This window comes from Gekko japonicus, unplaced genomic scaffold (assembly GCF_001447785.1).
Source record: "Gekko japonicus isolate JY-2015 unplaced genomic scaffold, Gekko_japonicus_V1.1 scaffold44, whole genome shotgun sequence".
Lineage (NCBI taxonomy): Eukaryota > Metazoa > Chordata > Lepidosauria > Squamata > Gekkonidae > Gekko > Gekko japonicus.
The window spans coordinates 664,025-685,178 of NW_015174845.1; the positions used below are offsets into that span (position 1 = coordinate 664,025).

Below are 21,154 nucleotides of genomic sequence, written 5' to 3' on the forward strand. Positions count from 1 at the left end.
GTTTTCTATTGCCCCAGAAGGTTGGACCAGAACCAACGACTTGAAATTAAATCCGAAGAATTTTTGGCTAAACCTTAGGAATAACTTCCAGACACAGCGGTTCCTCAGTGGAACAGGCTTCCTTGGGAGGTGGTGGGCTCTCCTTCTTTGGAGGTTTTCAAACAGAGGCTAAATGGTCATCTGACAGCAGTGCTGATTCTGTGAACTTAGGCAGATCATGAGAGGGAGGGCAGGAAGGGTTGCCTCAGTGCTTAGTTCTTGTGGCCCTTTCTTTTCTTTTTAAACAGATAATTTTTATTCATTTTTGTAAACAGCAAAGATATACAAGATAAGCATGAGCATAGTCAGCTCTCAATGGCTTCATACATTTCATACAATTTGTCGGTATTATAAAGTTTGAAAATTACCATAGATGCAGAGTTTTTATAACATCAGGTACTGTTTCTTTGGTAGATAGATGTACTAGTATGGAGTACCATATACATACAATGTCATTCTGACCACCTCTAGATAGATTTTGTTTCAGAGTATCTGAGATTTTCTCCATTATATAAAGGTTCCATAGCTTTTGGTACCAGAGGTTTACATTTAGCCTACTCGTGGATTTCCATGTGGCTGCTAATGTGGTTTTGGCTGCAAATAGTAATAGAGAGATTCTTTTCCTTTGTGTATTAGATAGAGCATTTTCCTCTCTAAGATTTAAAAGCAGAGCTTCCGGGGATTTGTCAATCTTGATTTTGGTTATGATCGTTATTTCTTCTATTATTTTATCCCAGAAGGATGCTACTTCCAGGCAATCGTACCGGCGGTGTATGTAACTGCCTATTTCCTTACACACACCCCAGCAAAGTGGGCTTGAATTATTTGCAATGTATGATACATGGCCAGGGAAATGCTGATCATCACTTTGGGGTCATGAAGCACCTTTTCTCCACGCCTGGAGATCCTGGAGAGTTGTTGTTTGGTTTTTTTGTCATCTTCTAGGTGTGGAATAGGGGTCACTGTGGGTGTGGGGGGGAAGGTATTTGTGGATTTCCGGCATAGGGCAGGGGGTTGGACAAGATGACCCTTGAGGTCCCTTCCAACTCTATGATTCTGTGATTCTATAAAGTAGCAGCCCCAAAAGCCGCTTAGGTCAGAAGCTGAGCAGCATCGGCCCTGGTTAGTTACTGGATCGGGGACCACCAAGGGAGCCTGGGGCTGCCGTGCAGAGGAAGGCCATGGCACGCCACCTCTGCTCACATCTCGCCTTGGAAAATCTGTGAGGTGGAACTTCATGAGGTTGTCATGCGTCAGTTGCAGCTTGGTGGCACACTTTGCCTTATATAAACTAATAGGGAGAAAAGGCAGAATTAATTTGAATAATTAATTGAAAATGAATTGAATTGAATTAAATAAAACTGGACGAATTCTTTTTTCCTCTGTTTTAGGCAAGCGATGGAGCAGCAGCAGCGCCAGGAATCCCTGGAAAGAAGAACTTCTACCACAGGCACGTAACATGCTTTTGTGTCCAGCCCTTCTGCCTGCTTGTCTCTGTTAACTCCTGGCTGCTCCCTGTGCTTTTATGGAAACAGTTTGGCCTGTTGAGTATCAATGTGATTATTCTGCGGTTTGAAAGTGCTTCAGTCAAACACTAACGGAAACGCATAACGGAACATAGAGGGGCAATTGCAAAGATTTAACTGAAAGTTTAAAGTGCAGAACCTTTAACCTTAACTCTCGGTGTGTTGTGAGATTTCAGCAGTTGCTAAAGGGGTCCTTTCACGCCTCTAACCAAAGCTCTCAGTTGTCTTTGGCTTCAGTAGGTCTGTAACACGAATGCCGGATCTGTGTTGTTTTTTGTTATGGAAAGAAAAGGGGAAGATACCTTTCCTTGCTGGGAAACTCCCTTAGGTCCCAGGGTTCCCTGGGAAGCACTCTGGTAACCAGCCACCACCAAGTGGGGCTGTTCTGCCACAGCTGTATACTCTCTGACCGATTTCACACAAGAGCTGTGCTGCAGTCGCGCTTCCCTTTGCCCGGCTTCTATAGGCCAATTTCCCACTCGAAGCTGCGTGGCCGCATTTTGACTCACGGCTTTGCCCGATTTTCCCCACGGTTTCGTGATCCTCAAAAAACAGGATCACGAAACTGCGGGGAAAATCAGGTGAAGCCGTGGGTCAAAATGTGGCCGCGCAGCTTCGAGTGGGAAATTGGCCTATAGAAGCCGGGCAAAGGGAAGCGCGACTGCAGCACAGCTCTTGTGTGAAATCGGTCTCTGTCTCTCCTCCACATTCTGTCTTGCATTATAATGCAAACTTGTCGCAAAGAGCATGAGCAAGGATTAAGGAGGCATTTGAGCACACAAAGCCACCTTGTGCTGAGTCAGAAGGCTGGTCTATCCCTCGCGATTTTTCGAAAAAGGGGGGGAACGCGCTCAGTTCTTTTTCTCCCGTTTCGACTGGCAACTCACAGTTTTAGCCGAAAATCTTCTTTTAAACGCTCGTCCGCTTAATCACCCGGTGACGACCGGCGGCTCCGCTAGTCCCCATGCGGGGCACTGCCGCGGCTAGGGCCATTGGGGCATGGGGCGAGCCTCAATTTCCGACCATCCGATCGGGAAAGAGGCACATCCCCTGCGCGCCCCGGATCGGAGCGCCCTGCCTGGGGCTCCTTAGGGTCTCCGCTTGTGCGGATTCCCCCCCTTTGCCGCGCGTGGGCGAAACGACTTCGGGAGCGTCCCGAAGATGCATCCGCCATTCGCGAAGTCCAAACCGGAAGCCTCCACATTCTGTCTTGCATTATAATGCAAACTTGTCACAAAGAGCATGAGCAAGGATTAAGGAGGCATTTGAGCACACAAAGCCACCTTATGCTGAGTCAGAAGGCTAGTCTATCAAGGCCAGTACTGTCTGCAGTAAGTCCTTGTCTTAACAAACAACTGGCACTTACAAACACAGCAGTTCATACCTTGCCACATATTTTGTCAGTCTTTAAAGTGCTACTGGACCGGTGTTCCCTCTAAGCTGAGTTAGCGTGAGCTAGCTCACAGTTTTTTACCCTCCGGCTCACGCATTTTTGTCTTAGCTCAGGAAGGATGGCTCCAGAGCAAACTAATTTATGCGGTAGCCAAATCACCTGCCTGCTCACAACTTTAATGCTGGTAGCTCACAAAGTAGAATTTTTGTTCACAGGACTCCACAGCTTAGAGGGAGCATTGTACTGGACTCTTGCCCTTTTCTACTACAAACACAGCAGAGACCAGGCGGTGACTCACATGTTCAGAACTGCTAGCGGGGCAGTCATGGGAGAAGCAACAAGCTGACCAAGGAGGGAGAATGTAGAAGTGAAGGGAGTAGAAGGTCACAAAGCACTAATGGAGAACTAAGGGTGGAGGAGGGAGGCCTTTGATTTTATGTTAAATCGACCACCTTCCCCCTTCGAAGTGGCTTTGTGTTAGCCGCTCCTAAAAGATCCCAAAACTTGGAAGCATTTTAGCTTAAGAAATGAATTAAAGAACCACCACTATCGCCTTTCCCAAAGCGTGAGGTCTGCCACTCATCCTTAGCCTCTATAATGAGATCTGCTTTCTGTAAACAAAACAGCACCGGCATTAACAAAAACATTTTCTCATTCTAAAGTTATTTTATCATCTGTCTTGTTTAATTACTGCACAGTATTATAACAGTATTGTTTTCCTGTTTCTCCTTAGAAACATACAGAATTTCAGCTACATTATAAGTTAAATAGACTTCTGTGGGTTGATCTAGTAATCTAACCACCATCTGTTACATTCGAGTCCAATAGCTCATAGAATCATGGAGTTGGAAGGGGCCAGACAGGCCATCTAGTCTAACCCCCTGCTCAATGCAGGATCAGCCTAGAGCCTCCCTGTCTAGTGTTTGTCCAGCTGATGCTTAAAGACTGCCAGTGAAGGGAAAGCTCGCCACCTCCCTAGGCAGCTGATTCTACTGTTGAGCAACTCTTATTCTAAATCCAGCCGGTACCTTCCCACCCTTAATTTAAACCCATGATTGCAAATCCTCTCCTCTGGTGCCAACAGAAACAGCTCCCTGCCCTCCTCTAAGTGACAGCCCTTCAGATACTTCAAGAGAGCAATCATGTCCCCCGTCAACCTCCTCTTCTCCAGACTGAACATTCCCAAGTCCCTCAGCCTTTCCTCATAGGGCTTGGTCTTCAGGCCCCTAATCATCCTCGTTGCTTTCCTCTGCACTCGCTCCATTCTGTCCACATCCTTTTTGGAATGAGGCCTCCAGAACTGCACACAATACTCCAGGTGCGGCCTGACCAGCACCTTAGAGACCAACAAGATATTCAGGGTATGAACTTTTGAGAGTCCACACTCCCTTCATTAGATACTTCGACTCTCAAACACTCGTACTCCAACGATTTTGTTGGTCTCTAAAGTGCTACTGGACCCAAATGCAAACCCAGCACAGCCAGAGGTCATTTCGTGGGGGATCGCGGGGGATCGCAGTTCCCCCAGAGGAGGTACGGGGGCGGGGCACATGACGAAGCCCCGCCCCCTGCTTCCAGCTGCCCCGCTTCCGGCCCTCATTCAGCCAGGAGGAGGCAGGAGAAGAGGGAGGGTAAGTTGCTTCCTCCCTGCCTCTCCCCACCCCTGCCTGCCTCGGGCCAGGGAGGGCCTTCGCGGGGCTTCCTTGCACTCCCGCCGGCCTTGCAGGTCCACCGCCGGGCCCCTCATGGGGCTCGGCGGTGGAGCTGCAAGGCCGGCGGCGGCGGCCGGGACCGTTGGGGGCGGGGTGTGTGGCCTTATGACACACATCCGGTGATATCAGGGGGTGTGGCCTTATGACACACTTCCGGTGATGTCAGGGGGTGTGGCATATGCTAATGAGTTATGCTAATGAGTCCCCCTAGCTCTTTTTCTACGAAACGACCCCTGAGCACAGCTACCCTCTGAAACCATCTAGTACGTGTATCTCTGTAAGAAAATGTGTTTTAAGTTCCAAATACCCAACTTACAAATGAACTTCTGGAACACAGCCTGTCCCTTGGGGACTTACTGTAGTCTGACTAGCAGTGTCTCTCCAGGGTCATACGCCAGGGTCTTTTGCGTCATCTGCTGGCTGTTCCTTTCCTTACGGGAATTGAACGTGGGGCCCTTCTGCATGCTGGGCAGATGGTGTGTCAGGGCTCCCAGCCACGTAAGCCTCAGCATTAAGACATCTTTAATCTGGTCCATGGGGTTGCGAAGAGTCGGACTCGACTGTGCGACTGAACAACAACAATCTTGTGTTGGCTCATTGTCAACGACAGTGAGCTATGTATAAGGTGCCCTTGATCATGTGTGTTGTTGCCCTGCTGTTGCTGTTTTGGTGTTGCCATTTCCCATGCCATTCCAGTAATGTATGTATGGCCTTGAGGACCAAATAGGAGTAGGGACCACAGTGTGGTGACTCCTCACTGCATAGTAACCAGGGAGCTGACCACACTGTCTATGTCATACTCCCCTCCGACCTGTTTTCTATAATTATATACATGATACCAGAGCAGCGTGGGACACAGAATTGGCAACCACACCGCTAGGTTGAGTTAGGGTGTAGATGGGTGCGCCTTGAACCAAAAGCTGTTCTGTTGATGGGCTGAAATGTTCAGTAGTTGGCAGGCCTGTGTTGTATTTTGCATTGGCTTTGGACTAAACGAATTAGCAGCTTTTCTGGGCTCATCTAGACGTCCTTAAAATCTGCACTAACCTTTTTTTTTTAAAGCTTGGGTTTTGATTTATTTAATCCCTTTTCTTCTAACCCTAGTACTTTATTTCTGTCCTCTGTATAAACCCATTTTTATTCTTCTTTCTCCCCCCCCCCTTCCTCTCTGTCCTTTTCAGTCTCCACCATTCAGATTAAAGTATCTTCTTCCCCTTTCCACGGCCACTCTCCTCCTCCTGACTACAGTAACTACAATGCTTCCACTTCTGCTGCCACTGTTCCTCCTCCGCCTCCGTACGCCAAAGTGATCTCTTCGGCTTCTCCTCCTCTCCCTGAGCCCACCAGCAAAGCCTCTTCCATCAGATCCCCTCACAGAGCCAGAGAATCCCCTCTACCTGGCCACCGACATTCTGCCTCTGATTTTTCGCCATCTCCCAGCCCATCCTATTGTCCAGCATGGCCAGGCCACAAGCCTGCTACAAGGACCACCAAACAAATCTCCTTATCCCCGCCCCCTGCACCTGCTTCCTATTATCCATTCACCCCTCAACAGTCCATCAGACGTTCCTCTCTTTCGTATTCTCCTCAGTCTTCCTCTCCTCCCGTAACCCTCCTGCCCCCTATGCAAAAGGGGTTGGTCCTGCAGCCCCATATTCCAGTAGTCCTTCCGGTGATTCCAGCCCAGAATGGCAGAATCAGAGGGTCTACAGACACAGCGGTCCAAGACGCTTCAGAAAATGTACCTCATCTAGGTCTGAATGGCCACCCTGATGAACATGTAGCCACACAAATTCCTCTAACCTCCTCTAGGACCCAGGTAAAGAGAACAGACGAGGGCTTTTTCTCATACCTGGAAGCTGTGCCCATTTCTCATCTGCCTGTTATAACCAGCCCGACTGGGTCCTTTATCCAGGCTTTTCCGCAACCTTCCCAACTTCCACCTCACGTGCCACATCATCTCTATCAGTCCATGTCACACTTTGTTTCGTTACCTCCCCATTACGCTGCTGTTTCTGAGGTGAATTTGTCCAAGAGGACCCCTCCTTACATGACTTCATCAACCATTTCCCACTTGAGTAAGTACTTGGCTTGAAACAGCTGGGTTTAAAAGAAAAGAAAACTTTAGCTTCCCACTGGTTGGTTGTAAAACCACCAAGTTTTCTGTCAGCCTTTCAGGAAGACATTTTAGCAGCTATGGAAAAGCTACGGCTGTGGTCACACACACACACACAATAATCCACTTTCAATCCACTTTCAATTCACTTTCAATGCACTTTCCAACTGGATTTTGCCAGTTCACACAGTAAAATCCAGTTGGGAAGTGCACTAAAAGTGGATTGAAAGTGGATTATTTAGTGTGTGTGACCGCAGCCTACAATCCAGAGAGCCACACAACTAAGGCTGTGGACCCAGAGCTGAGGCGTATCTTAAAATAGCAGCTGAAAGACTGAGAGGGGAACCATAAAGTTTCTGTTTAAATTCTAGGGAAGAGCAGACTCCCTCAGTTCTGTCCCATTTAAGGGTTGATCTCTTTTGACTCCTGGGGATTAAATTCTAAAATCTTCTGATCAGGGCAGCCAGCCAGTCTGGGCTGAGTGCCAAAAGGATGCAACATCTATCTATGAAGATGTTACTGTGTTAGCAAACAAGAGGCAGGGTGGAAGGATTGAGGCTGGTACTTGGCCAGACACAGCTGGAGACAGGTATGACCCAGCTGTGCCACCAGCACCTTAAGGACTCTTTGTTGCTCTGGCAGAGAACTGGACCTATGTGCTGAGCAAAATGGTCTGTCATGTTGCTGTTCGGCACACATGCAGAGAATTGCCTGCTCCTGATGTTAGATTACTTATAGATCACCAGCTGAACAAAAATTAGTGCGTGGGACAAAAATAGAGAAATGCTACCTTTTATTTATGTGTTTAAAACATTATAACTCCCCTTTCCACAACTGTTTCAGGTAACTCATAACCTTGAAGAGCAAAAACAGAGCCATTCCTCCCCTGTTCGGAAATAATACTACAACTGTGGAATTTGTTAGATCTCAGCAGTATCATTGACATGTTTTTCATGTTTAGGGGTGAGATCCTGAAAATTTGGGGCAGAGCTCAGAGAAGGGTACAAAAAGATGATTAGCGTTTTCAATTTTAAGTTAAGTGGGACTGTGCGGAAAGAGCTCTGGGATAACGTTCCAGCCCAAGTTTTATTCAGCCTTGAGGAAAGATCACCAAGGGAGGCACGTTGTAATATTAAATAATGGAAAATGTATTCAGAATACCTTACTTGGTGCAAAAGGCTCGGCAAAGAAGAGGAATTGTCATCATGAGCGGTTATGAAAATGGGAGAATGGAATATTTAAGTTAGAATAACTCAGCCCTTTGTGATACATATTATATTCCAGGCTAGCCCAATCTCATCAGATCTCAGAAGCTAAGCAGTGTTGTGACCAGTGTTCCCTCTAAGCTGAGTTAGTGTGAGCTAGCTCACCGTTTTTTAGCACATTTTTGTCTTCGCTCAGGAAGGAGGACTCCAGAGCAAACTAACTTATGCAGTAGCCAAATCGCTGGCTCACAACTTTAATGCCGGCGGCAGCTCACAAAGTAGAATTTTTGCTCACAAGACTCCATAGCTTAGAGGGAACATTGGTTGTGACACGGAGGCCGGCAATGGCAAACCACCTCTGAAGGTCTCTGGCCTTGAAAAACCCTTAAGCGGTCACCATAAGTCAGCTGTGAATTGATGGCATTTTTTAAAAAGTGTGTGTGTGTGTGTGTGTGTGAGAACACAACGTGGCATTTATAGGGTTCCCAGGCACCTGCCAGACACAGATCTGATTACTTTCACCTTGTGGGCGATAGAACAGCCTGCAAGATTTGTAGAGTCAATTGTACTAAAAGTATTTACAAAGAGACTTGGGAAACGAACTTGATTTAGCATTGGTTTAGACCTGGGCCTTTTTTTTTCCTGGGGGAATGTGCTGGAACAGAGTTCCAGAACCTCTCTGACAAAATTCTTTTTAATGTTTAAAAGTTCGTGAGTTTTCGGTATACAGATTGAAAACTTCATTTCCCTCTTGAGAGTTCCGGCACCTCTTAAAAAAAAAAGAAAAAAGCCCTGGACCTACAGAACATGTAAAGGATTACTCTAAAGAGCAGCTGAGGTGCCATTATCCCATGGTGTAGTAACTGCTTTGCATGCCAATGGTGCTAGGTTCAATTCCGGTTATCTCCAGTTATTTGTTTGTTTGGTTTTTTGTTTCTTTGTATTTATATCCCGCCCTCCCCACAAGCAGGCTCAGGGTGGGTTCCAACAATATAAATATAAATGATCTTAGGTGACAAAGCTGGGAAAGAGACTCTTAAGAGAGCTGTTCGTATGGGGTGATCTCATAGCCCTCTGTATGAACCATATTTCAGAATTTTTGAACGATCATCCTTCGCCGAATAGTTCGGGCAAGCTGCGTGTGAGTCAGTCGCTAGTGGCTGGCTTGTGATGAAGCCTCAAGAGGAAGTATCACGGATGTGATATTCCAATTACCTTTATCCTTACAGACAATTTTATTCTTACAAATGGAATGTAACTGAACAACTAGTTTTTCCTTCTCACCTGGTAATTCTGCAGTCACAGAGTATTTGTTTTGTCTGAAGTGACCAGTGTATCCAGTGACCATTATGTTCTCTGGGCACAAAACATTAATATCATGTCCCAAATGTGGTATATCTTATCACATCCCTGTTTTATGAGATTCAGTAGAACAAAGTTCGGGTCCAGTGGAACCTTTAAGACCAACAAAGTTTTATTCAAGGTATAAACTTTTGTCCTAAAGGTGCCACTGGACTCGAACTTCAGACCAACACAGCTACCCACTTGAATCTATCTTTATTAGATTCAGTGTAATTTAAATCTCCAGCTTGACTCCAGGCTGCCCTCAATATACATATGCACAGTTTTTCCACATACATCCAGTCACGTCCATGATGAAAGAGTATAGCATCTGCCGTGTCTGGCCATTTTAAGGTGCAAATTCTATATCTGCTACACATTGCAAAGTCTGACAATGTGAGGATATTTACAAGATGAGCTGTGTGTCTGTAATGTAGAACTGATTCCTTGTCACAGGAACAGATCATTTCAAAGAGAAGAATAAAAATACAGCCCACATAACACATAGTTTTCAGATCTGTCTCTAAGCCAGCAAAACCTTTAATATTCAATAACAATGCATTCTCCCCATGTGATCACAGACCTCTTTTCATCAAACTCCCTCCTGTAGAGATCCATGAATGTAGACAAGTACTTTGGATCTTCCAAACATGAAGTTATTCACAACTCTTGGATGAATATCCTTGGAAGTCAGTAGAATGAATGAGATAATGCTGTGCTCGCACTGTATAACGCGTAGTGTTCAAAAGCCTGGGAAAATAGGGGACATTCATTTATATAAAGCCTATTTTTCCATGTATGAGATGGTCATCTGTCATTCATAAAGAATGATTGGGGGTTGGTAAAGTAAACGCAGGTAGTGACTTGTGGCTAATCTCTTGAAACAGTTATAAATGGCAAATATAGTTTTAGAGCGTCCTAGAGTTTAGTCCTTCACATTTCATAGATGTAAATGGAGGGTAGTTGTTGTTTTTAAGAAGATACTTCAACAGAAATAAACTCCCTCGATCTTTTGTTGTCAGGGGAAGCTGCCTAAGTAAGATACGATAGATAATATATTACATGTGTCCTATTGTAGGAGCTGTAGGGAACCATGGGGTGTGGTTAGAGCATGGGTCCCCCATTGTGGTGCCTGGGGTACCAGAGGGCCCATCAGCGTGTTTCTTGGTACCCATTTCCTTCTTGAGTTTTGGAGGGCTGTGGTGTGAATACCTTGAATCCCATCTACTGTCCTATTTCTTTGTTTTCATTTTCTCACTTTTATGACCTTCCTTTTTATGACCTTCCCTTCCCTAAGAAAGCTACTGGATGACTTTTAGCATCCTGTCAATAACTCAGGCTCAGGAGAGCAGACCTCTTGTAATGGAGAATTATTGTCTTGGTGGAGGGAGAGGTTAAGACTGTGTTTCTTTCTTCTTCTCCAGCTTGGGACAAGGGCATTGGGTCTCTCCTCCCTCCAGCAGTGAGAAAAACCCTGTGCCCTTCAGATCCCACAGTCTCAATTGATTCTAAGAGATGGGCGCTTGACCCAAACAGTATAACACTTAGAAACAAGTAATAAACGTAAGGGGGAAAAAACTCTTTTGGAATCTGCTACCCAACAGCATTTATTCCTCAAAACACAAAGCTGATCCCAGCTTCCCTCTGCTTCGCAAGGGCCAGAGGCGCTTCAGTAGTGCCCTGGAGGTATCACCTTTGCAGGCACCCATCAAGAAGTGGCTGCCTCTGTTATAGGGGGACATTCAGCTTAGCCCCTCCCTATGTTTTTTGGAGCCTCCCAACAATTTGTGATTGGCCCTGCACCTGCAACAGCCATTTTCTGGTGGCTCCCATGATCTTTTCTCAAAGTTCCAACAGTGCCCCACGGGCCCAGCAAGGTTGGCCAAGCATAGGCCTATGTGCTGTGAGACCCAGTCAGAGCCATACTCTTCTGTGAAGCTTACTGGATGACCTTGAGCCAGTCACTCTCTCTCAACCTAACCTATTCTCACGAGGTTGTTGCTTGTGAGGGTGAAAAGGGAGTAAGGATAACCAAGTATATCACTCTGTCTGTCTTGGAGGAAGGGCGGAACTTTAAATATTAGTCCTGTGAGTGCACTGTATTTAGGGTTGCCAGGACTTAAGCTCTCACAGGTGAGAGGTGAAAGAGAGCTCTCCAAGAGTGGAGTGGGGTGGGGAATTTCACTGTGTGTGACATCTCCGATGTGCTGACATCACACAGAAGTGACATCATTATGCTGGGGGTCTCGCATGGCAACGCTCTGGAACTTTGGGCAAAACTCTTTGGTGACCATAGAGTTGTGTCCCAAAATACCAGAGCATTGCCACGTGACATCCCTGGTGTGATGATGGCACTTCTACATGACACCAACATGTTGGGGATGTCACACTGGGCTGTGGCCGTTGAGGGCGGGGCTTCTCCTTCCCAGCCAGTGGCGGGCAGAAACCCACGAGATCAGGGGATTCCCCCACTCCCACCTGGAGGCTGGCAACCCTAAACTGTATTTAACCTTGTAAATGTTGCACCAAAGGGTAACTACTGTGTTTGAGTGGCAGCAATTCTCTCAGAGATGAGCAAGAATATACCTACTTGCAGCTTGCAGTGACTCCTAGGTAAAATCAGTTTAATAAATGGCACAAAATACCCATATTTAGCAAAAAGCCATATTTATCAAAGGCAATTTGTTTCTACATAGGGGTTAGATTCTCCAAAATTTTCCACACCATTCCACCCGATTCCTCTCCTTACTGTAGCCCCCGCCCCATGTCTATTGATCACAAAGGTCTTGTGATCCACAGCATAGCCCTTTGGTCCTACCTCTTCTTCCTTAAAATCTGGGACAATCCACCCATTGAATTGCCCATGCAGATGCAGAGGGGAGATACTCACTAGTATGTTTGCTCAGGTTATGCCCTCCTACCCAGGGACCTGCCCTTTTAGAACTGACAGTACCCTTTATCAGCTCAGGGTAAGGGTGGAAGTTCTTCATATCCAGAATCAGTGTCTTCACTGGTCCACGGGATCAGTATCATTGATCAGATGCAGAATGAGAACCTGGTGGGATTGAAGAAATATCTATAACCTTGCCAGACTGCTTTACAGGAAGTTCAAGCAAAGGTGTCATCAATAAAATGTAATGGTGCAGGGTTCCCTTTGGAGGGCTTGGAGACTTCTTGCGTTATGCCAGTTCAGCCGGGCAGGGGGGGTGAAAGTGGGAAGGACTCCGATCAAGCAGGGAGACCTTCCTCTCTCCAGCAAAGCCCTTAGCAAGGGGAGCTGCTGGAGGCTGGAAAACTGGAGCACTATTACTGACTGGTGGTTAATGGGGTGTGGAGGACATCTTGAGTAGATCTCTTGGAGAAGCAGAATTTCTATTTTCTAAACAGAGTGTTTAAAATTCTTGTGGCCTGATGGAGGAGGCTGCAGTATATAGTTGATGCATTCAGCACATATCATCCATCTGGAGAACTCTGAGAACTCTGCTTGGTAATCTTTCTCTCTCTTGACCTTCATTTGCCTGCTTAGGGCAATAGGCAGTAATTGATGGGTCAAGGCATTCGAGGAAATGTCTGTGGTCACTGAATGGAGTCTTCTTTTGTCTTTCAGGCCCCATCCTTCCACCAGGTCATCCCTCTGCTGCTGTTGGAATACCCTTGTCGTCTGGTGGACCTCCACCACCGCCTCCTCCACCGGTACCTCCTCCACCTACAGGAACTGCGCCGCCTCCCCCTCCCCCATTGCCAGCAGGGACTGGCCCTGATGATGGGTCAGTGTCGGGACTCGCAGCAGCTCTGGCTGGTGCCAAACTAAGGAGGGTACAACGGGTAAGATTCCTGGCAAAGTGCTGCTTGCAGCACAGAGGTTAGGAGTGCCAATCAAGAAGGTAGAAGTCCCCATTTCATCTCACTCATAGGAGACCTTAGGAAAGTCCCTGCCTCTCAGCCACCATCTTTCATTGTAATATGAAGTGGTCTGAGAACCAGTGTGGTATAGAAGTTAAATGTCAGAGCAGGATCTGGGAGAAGAAGAATGTGCTGTTGAGTTGCAGTCAATTCATGGTGACCCCATGCATGGGAGCGTTCCAGGCAAGAGACAAACAGAGGTGGTTTGCCATTGCCTTCGTCTGCATAGCAACTCCAGTCTTCCTTGCTGGTTTCCGGTCAAAGTACTGACTGTGGCCAGCCCCGCTTAGCTCCCAAGCTCTGTTGTGCTGGGCCAGCCCTGGGCTATTTGAGCTGCTAGGATCTGGGAGACTCAGGTTCAAATCCCCACTATTCCAAGGAAGCTTACTGAGTGACATTGGGCCAGTCAGTCTCTCTCAGCATATCCTACCTCACCAGGTTGTTGTGAGCAAAAAAAATGGAGAAAGAGGAAAATCTCAAAAATGTGCAATATGTTCTGGTTGCAAGTTGCTCCCTCTATTGAAACAAATGAGGATGCCCCCTTGTTCAGCATACCTGGCTCTTTATCAGTTTACACGATCCAGATGTAATGATACACACACACACACGGTGCATTTTTCTAGCTCCTTATTCCTCAGCAGTTCCCATGTGGAAAAATTGCTTTATTTTTTTAAAAATCCGGGAACCTGCCAATAAAAAAAGAAGAGATTGGATTTATACCCCGCCCTTCACTACCTGAAGGAGTCTCAGAGTGGCTTACAGTCTCCCTTCCCCTCCCCACAACTCCCCTGTGAGGTAGATGGGACTGAGAGAGAGCTCTTTCAAGGACTGCTCTTGAGAGAACAGCTCTGAAAGAACTTGTCACTGACCCAAGGTGACACCAGCAGCTGCATGTGAAGGAGTGTGGAATCAAACCCGGTTCTCCCAGATTAGAGTCCGTGCTTCTAACCACTACATCAAACTGGAGACCATGTGGACCAAAGGGAGACCATGCGTTAATATTCAGTTTATTTTGAAAGTAATATTCACAGCATGGATTGTGGCCATAACTTGGAATCTACGTGTGTTTTATTCAGCTAGGCTTAGTTGCATATACCGTATGTTACATTCAGTTGCTAATCTATAAAGCGGAGGTGAGTTGTATTATTTGTGGTTTAAAGTAAACTAGTACGGGCCAGAATGGCGTACCAGTAAGAAAGTGGCCAAAGCAGTAGGCCCCATCTTCTGCTCTGAGCACCCTAAGAGAGACTATTAGCAGTAAGAAATTTAAGTTACTTTCACCCCCTGTCTTTTCTACACAATAGCAGCTAAGAAATCTACTTTAAAAAATTGAAATGCTTAAATTTCAAGAACAATTGCAGCAGAAATGTCACAGAAGCAGACAAAAATCCACCACACTGTCCATAGCATGCTTCAGCCACCGGTTTGAAGGAGCGTACAGTTGCCTTTTATTCCACCCTTCTCGACTCAAGCAAGCAATGCGAACTTTAGCCTTTTGCGGTCATTTAAGTAGGTCACAAAATCAGACTCTGAGTCCTAAGAGCCTTGAAGAACAGAAGTTCTGATTTCTGTCTTAAAAGCCAGAGGACGGTTCGGGAGGCTCCAGTCCCAGCGGGGCTTCCAAGAGCGATGCCAATCGAACAAGTAGTGGAGGAGGAGGACTAATGGAAGAAATGAATAAATTGCTGGCAAAAAGGTGGGTCCTTCTGGCCGCGGTAATGGAGGGAAAGGACGTTTTGCGTTATCTGTGAGCAGCAGCATGGCTGTCCACTGACCCCGTGAAATCATCTAACAATGTTCAAGATGCAGCATCACATTGCTGAAAATATTTAAGCTAACAGCTGGAATTAGGTTACCATTCTTTAATAGGTGCTGCTTGCAGCAAGCCTTTGGCCGTGGCTTGGTGGCAGAGCATCTGCTTTGCATGCAGAAGGTCCCAGGTTCAATCCCCAGCATTTCCAGTTAAAACGATCAGGTGATGCAAAAAACTTCTACCTGAAACCTAGGAGAGCTGCTGCCAATTGAAGTAGACAATACTGACTTTGATAGACCATGGGTCTGATTCAGTATAAAGCAGCTGCATGTGACTCTGCTGGTGTCTGATACAATAAAGTGCTCTGAGTTTCACAGATGGACCACTTTGGGAGTGGGAAAGCTACCCCTTCTCCAGTTTTCTGTTGGTGTCTATCTCTTGTCCCACCCACACGTATTTGTGTGCAATGGCTCTTGGCTCAGAAAAGTACAAGTGGCGACACAGAATGGCACGAAGCAATGTTCCCTCTAAGCTATTGACTGCTGTGAGCAAAAATTCTACCTTGTGAGCCAAAAAATCTACGAGCATAAAAGTTCCCCAACCTGAGCCTAATTTAAAAAAAAAATTAAAATTTCAGTTTACAAACATACAAAACATACAAACATTACGAAAGGGAAAGAAAAAATGGAAAGAAAGGGGGGAAGGGAAAGATGATAGATAGGTAGATAGGTAGGTAGGTAGATGGTAGGTAGATGATAGGTAGATGATAGGTAGATGATAGGTAGATGATAGGTAGATAGGTGGATGGATGGATGGATAGATGGATGGATGGATAGATGGGGAGCATCTGTATAACATCACGCTGTGACTGTACATCAATAATCCTTCTCCCATCTTCAGTTATGTTATTTTCCCCAACCTGAGCCTAATTTTTTTTTTTAAATTAAAATTTCAGTTTACAAACATACAAAACATACAAACATGACGAAAGGGAAAGAAAAAATGGAAAGAAAGGGGGGAAGGGAAAGATGATAGATAGATAGGTAGATGATAGGTAGATGATAGGTAGATAGATGGTAGATAGATGGTTGATAGATGGTTGATAGATGGTTGATAGATGATAGATAGATTGATAGATGATAGGTAGATGGATGGATGGATGGATGGATGGATGGATGGATGGATAGATAGATAGATAGATAGATAGATAGATGATGGAAGAAGGAAAAGAAAGAAAGGGGAAGAAAGGGAAAGAAAGAAAAAGGAAAGGAAAGGAAAGGAAAAGAAAGAAAGGGGAAAAGGGAAAGAAAGAAGGCAGAGAAAGGGAAAGAAAGAAAGCAAAGAAAGGGAAAGAAAGAGAAAAGGGGAAAAAGGAAAAGAAAGAAAGAAAGAAAATTGATGGGGAGAGTGGAAGGAAGGAAATGAGAGGTGGAAAGAAGGAAGAAAAAAGAAAGAGAGGCCCCCTCTAATGATGGGCAGCCATTAGAGTGCTCGGTTTGGCTCCCCCCCCTTCCAAGTGGGGGGAAGCCAAAGGAAGGGCTGAAATGGCTTCCCACCATTCAAAGCCAGCAGAGTGACAAGTCCGCCCATCAGCTGCTTGCTCTGAAGGGCAGGCAGCCATGTCAGGGTTCCCTTTGACTCCCCCCTCCCACTTCCAAGTGGGGGGGAGCCAAAGGGAGCCCCGAAAGGGCTTCTGGCCCTTTAAAGCCAGCAGCTGGCAGGTCCGCTGGTTAGCTGCTTGCTTTAAAGGGTGGAAAGCCATTTCAGGGCTCTGTTTGGCTCCCCCCATGTTCAGTCGGGGGGGGGGGAGCCAAATGGAGCCCTGAAATGGCGTCCCATCCTTTAAAGCGAACAGCTGACTGACAGAACCGCCAGTCAGCTGTTCACTTTAAAGGGCTAGCAGCTCCCCCTCCCTTCCTCCCCAAGGGAGGGGGGAGGAGACCTCAGATGGTTGGGGAGCAGAGGCTTGGCTTTGTGCCTCTTCCCCCCCCCCAATGATAGAGGGAGCCAGGTGGCACCCGGGGGAGGGGGAGGTGGGGCCAATCCAGGAGGACCCCTGCATTGAGCTAATAAATTCTGCGCTGGGTGGGGAATCAGTGTGCCAGCACAGGCTGGCACAAGTTAGTGAGAACCCTGAAAGCAGCCCTCTTTTATTGCACTTAATCCTGCTGTCAAGAAGTTAGCAGTGCTAGGAGGGGGCAGGTTGTCCTGTTGGCAGCATGATTCAGCCCAAGGGGCTCCAGTGGCCAGCAACCAATGTGGGGAGATTGGGGTAGCCTTTCTTAGACATTTTTGAGGCAAGGCATTAGCAGCATTTGTTAGAGGCGCTATGGACACTGGAGATCTTGCTCAGGAGAGGAGACCAAGACAGGTGACCTCCAGTGAATTAATCCATAATCCACAATTATCTTCAATGTTGTTTCAGGAAGAATACCCACAGTCCCAGCTTTTATTTAGGCCAAGTTAAGTTGTTTTCAGGAGGAAGCTTTTCTCCACTTTGACATCCAGAGGGCAGTGTTTGGGGGGTTTGAGGGGTTGGGGCGCATCTGTATAACATCACGCTGTGACTGTACATCAATAATCCTTCTCCCATCTTCAGTTATGTTCTTTCCCCAACCTGAGGTTTATCCGCATTCTCATTTTTCTCGCTTGTGTGTTCCCGTTGCTTCAGGGGGGGGCTTCTGTTCAGCACATATTTTACTCCCTCAAGTGATTGATTCGGTATTACATTGCTTTATGTCCAACATATCTCCCTGCAGATTTAAACTGCAGTTTTTTATGCGGGCAATAAAGTGGTACAATATTGAATTGGCCATTAGAGGGAGCAAAACACACGCGAAACAGAAACAAAAACCTGAAGCAACAGGAACACACAAGTGCGGAAAATGAGAATGCTGAAAAGCCCATTTCTCTATTATCTTTTTAGGTCCAAGCACAGTCCAAACGCAGTATCATGTCGTCTAGATGGGAAGATGCCCATTTTCAATGGGCCTGCCCAAGGTAGTGCCATTTTCCTTCCATCAGCCCGTCTCGGTTGCCGTTTTCCCTGCAGAGCCACCAGAAGGCTTAAAAAAAAAAAACCAGTAATTAATATAGTGTTATATTTACCATTTTTAAGACTTCAAAAAACCCTCCAGTGGCACAGTGGGGAAAAATGCAGGGGGGAAACGGGGGCTGATGGGGGGAAAGTGTACAGAAAACTCCTGTGTGGAAACTCCACTGCCAATGTGGATGCCTCTGCGTTTGCAGCAGCAACAAATGCAGAAATGGAGAATCCTCACTGTATGGATGCATCCTTAGTGCCCACTTTGGATTCTTCATTTCTTCTCATTGCAAAGTAAAGGAGATGGGGGTGGGGAAGTACAGCCCTTGTGCTAACTGGTTGCCTGAATTCAAGGGCCAGGAATGTCCTTCCCAGGGACCGGTTTATAGTCTCTCTTTCACTCTGTCCTAAGGAGGAAAGCAGCATCACAGTCAGACAAGCCAACTGACAAAAAAGAAGAGGAAAGCCAAAATGTAAGTGGAAGCTCTGCCCAAGTGGTAGAGTTTGCAAAAGAGAAAAACAACTCTGAGATATGAGGAGCCCGGAGGTTTTGGCTTTAACCAGGCGTCCCCAATGCGGTTCCTATGGTCTCCATTCCCGGCACCTGCCAACTGTTGGACCCAACAGTGCAACTGGCATGACAGTTTCACTTCCAGGGAAAACCCAGAAGTGACAGCACATGGCTCTAGGGACCTCTGGAAACTCTGTGGTCTTACTCCGAAAGTGACACTGTCACACCGGCAATGCACCCTCCACCATGCTCCTCCCCACCCGCCCTGATTGGCTGTGTAGATTTTAAAGAAGCATTGCTTCCTCAGCAGGCGCCACCACAGCACAAGGATCGTCACTGTGCGATGGGAGGCAAGCTGCGGCAGCCATTTTGTGGTTGGCTCAGCCTCCTGTGGCAGCCATTTTGTGGCTGGCTCTGCATCCTGCTGTGGCCATTTCAGAATTGCTCCCGTCACCTTGCGTCAGAATTCCAGAGATGCTCACAAGCGTTAAAAAGTTGGGGACCCCTGGTTTTAGCCACAGGCAAGAGATGCGAGTGGGTGTGCTTCTGTGGCAGGAGGGAAGCCCTCCTTTCCTAGAATGAGAAGCGTGGTGTTCTTAAATGGGATTGACGTTTGCCATTGGCTTTATTTCTTTATTTTATTGTTTACAAAGTTTATACCCCACCTATCTGCCCTCACAGGGCCACCGAGATCTAACCCTAGTTATGGAGTTCACAGTACTGATCTCATGAAGTCAGGGCCAAGTCTCGTGACCTTCTTCTCATGTGGCTTTTGGCAAGAGAAAACAGCCTGTCCTAAATTCCAACCCTACTTCTGGTGGAGCAAGTGTGCTTAAAAGCCTGTTCACACTGAGTGGGGCACATGGTGGCAGCAGTCACATCGTCAGCATGTGCTTTCTGGCTGGAGCAGGCCAAGAGAGGCATTTCCCCACAGGAGTCTATGCACTGAGCAGGCTGAGTGGCTCACAGTGCAATACTGTTACACCCTTCTAAGTTCATTAAAGTCGGTGGGCTCAGGAGGGTTTAACTGTGTTTAGGATAGCCCTGCCAGCCTTCAGAGGAGGCTAAATTCAATGATGGTTCACAGTCATGTGAGCCGAGTTCTGCAAATAGCTTTCTATCTTTGTTTCAAGAAGCCAAAAGTGTTCTGAGATTAGCCTGTCTGTGTGTCCCAGATTTAGACGGAACTTTTGTTTCCGAACCAGCCCTTAAACCAGACAATGTTTTCTCTGTTACCAGTACATTCCCCCCCCCCGCTACTACCACAGTAGATGAAAAAAAATATCAGCATTGTGAGAAGGGGCAAGAAGTTCATGTCACGGCACGCATTCTTTTTAAATGCTGCCTCTCTGTGTATTGGATTCTGATGGCACATTTAAAACGAGTGCCGTGCCTGTTAAAACATTCTTGCACTATTGCACAAGGGAACTGGCAAACCTCGTCTTCGTTTACTCGCAGATCTGGGAGTTCCTGTTCTTGCGCTCCAAGAATTCCCTGCTGAGCATGGGGAGGAGCATGTTGGATGTAAAGATCAGGGTCTTGAGGTTGATGCCTGAAAACATGAGAGGGGGCAGACTTAACAAGGAGTGGGGGGGGCTGAGATCTCAGCTTATTTGCCCATATCCTCCCCCATAGAAGAGTATTCATGTTAGTGCAACCCAACCTTGAAATGAACTTTAAAAAGAAACTGGATTCAGTAAGCCAAATTGAGCTCCATAAGGAAGAAAGGCAGCGAATAAATGTTTTAAATAAATAAATAAAGTAAAAAGGCATAGTTATTAGTGATCCAATACATCATAAAGGAGAAAAGTTCATATAAAAGAGAAAGATGGATCATGTAAACTATAATGCTCCTGTTTCCTAAGGCTGGGACTGAGACAGTTTCTTTGGGAAGAAAGTTCCTTGAAATCGGGGTCACAGATAAAAAGGCAATGCATGACATGCTCTCAAGGGTTTTTTGGGTTTTTTTACTTTGGTGAGGGAAAGCACCATCTGAGTGATGATCTTATAAGGGGTGGGGAAACAGCTGTTCTCAATGTAGCAGTTTGTAAGGAGATACGATTTCTTCCAAAATGTTACACTGATGTTTTAATTTTTTTCCCCCCAGGAAGATGCAAGCACCTCACCTTCACCCGTTACGCGAGGCCCTGTCCAGCAGCAGAATTCTTCAGGTATTCAGCCCTCCCACCAATTGCCTTTTAAAAATAGCTGGCAGACACATCATTGGTGCAATTTAAAGCTTGGCCAACTCACACAGCACGATGTGGCAACGTAATCCTGAGGCGGGACTGTTCTAATCCATTTTGCAGGCAGGGAGTGAGTGGCATTTTTTAACAGAGTTTAAGCATACCGATGACCCATTGTCTTCAAGGCGCCTGAAGTGTGGATGAATGGTCCATGAAGAGTGAATTGTGGCTTATTCTGTTTTATTTATTTCTTTACAAAAATTATACTCTGCCTTTCGGCCCTTGTCAGGGCCACAAAGGCAGCTGACAGATTAAAAGTATATGTAATAAAAACACATCTTAAAAATCATCACGACCAAATAAAAGCACAGCATTAAAACAATTAAAACCAAAACTGAAATACACATACAAAAACAATGGGCGGGG

General features: G+C 46.3%; 1 protein-coding gene across 7 annotated transcripts in view; it reads left to right on the forward strand.

The window, feature by feature from the left end:
• Positions 1 to 21,154, forward strand: part of EVL (Enah/Vasp-like) — a 189,412-nt gene that overhangs the window by 150,721 nt on the left and 17,537 nt on the right. For 4 of the 7 annotated variants that reach the window (XM_015424451.1, XM_015424454.1, XM_015424453.1 and 1 more), the window contains 6 exons: positions 1,431 to 1,489; positions 5,852 to 6,748; positions 12,940 to 13,157; positions 14,816 to 14,931; positions 18,444 to 18,504; positions 20,650 to 20,713. In XM_015424451.1, coding sequence (XP_015279937.1) covers positions 1,431 to 1,489; positions 5,852 to 6,748; positions 12,940 to 13,157; positions 14,816 to 14,931; positions 18,444 to 18,504; positions 20,650 to 20,713 — 1,415 coding nt within the window. The remainder of the gene's footprint in view (positions 1 to 1,430; positions 1,490 to 5,851; positions 6,749 to 12,939; positions 13,158 to 14,815; positions 14,932 to 18,443; positions 18,505 to 20,649; positions 20,714 to 21,154) is intronic. The other 3 variants (XM_015424456.1, XM_015424458.1, XM_015424452.1) reach the window with 2 other exon arrangements.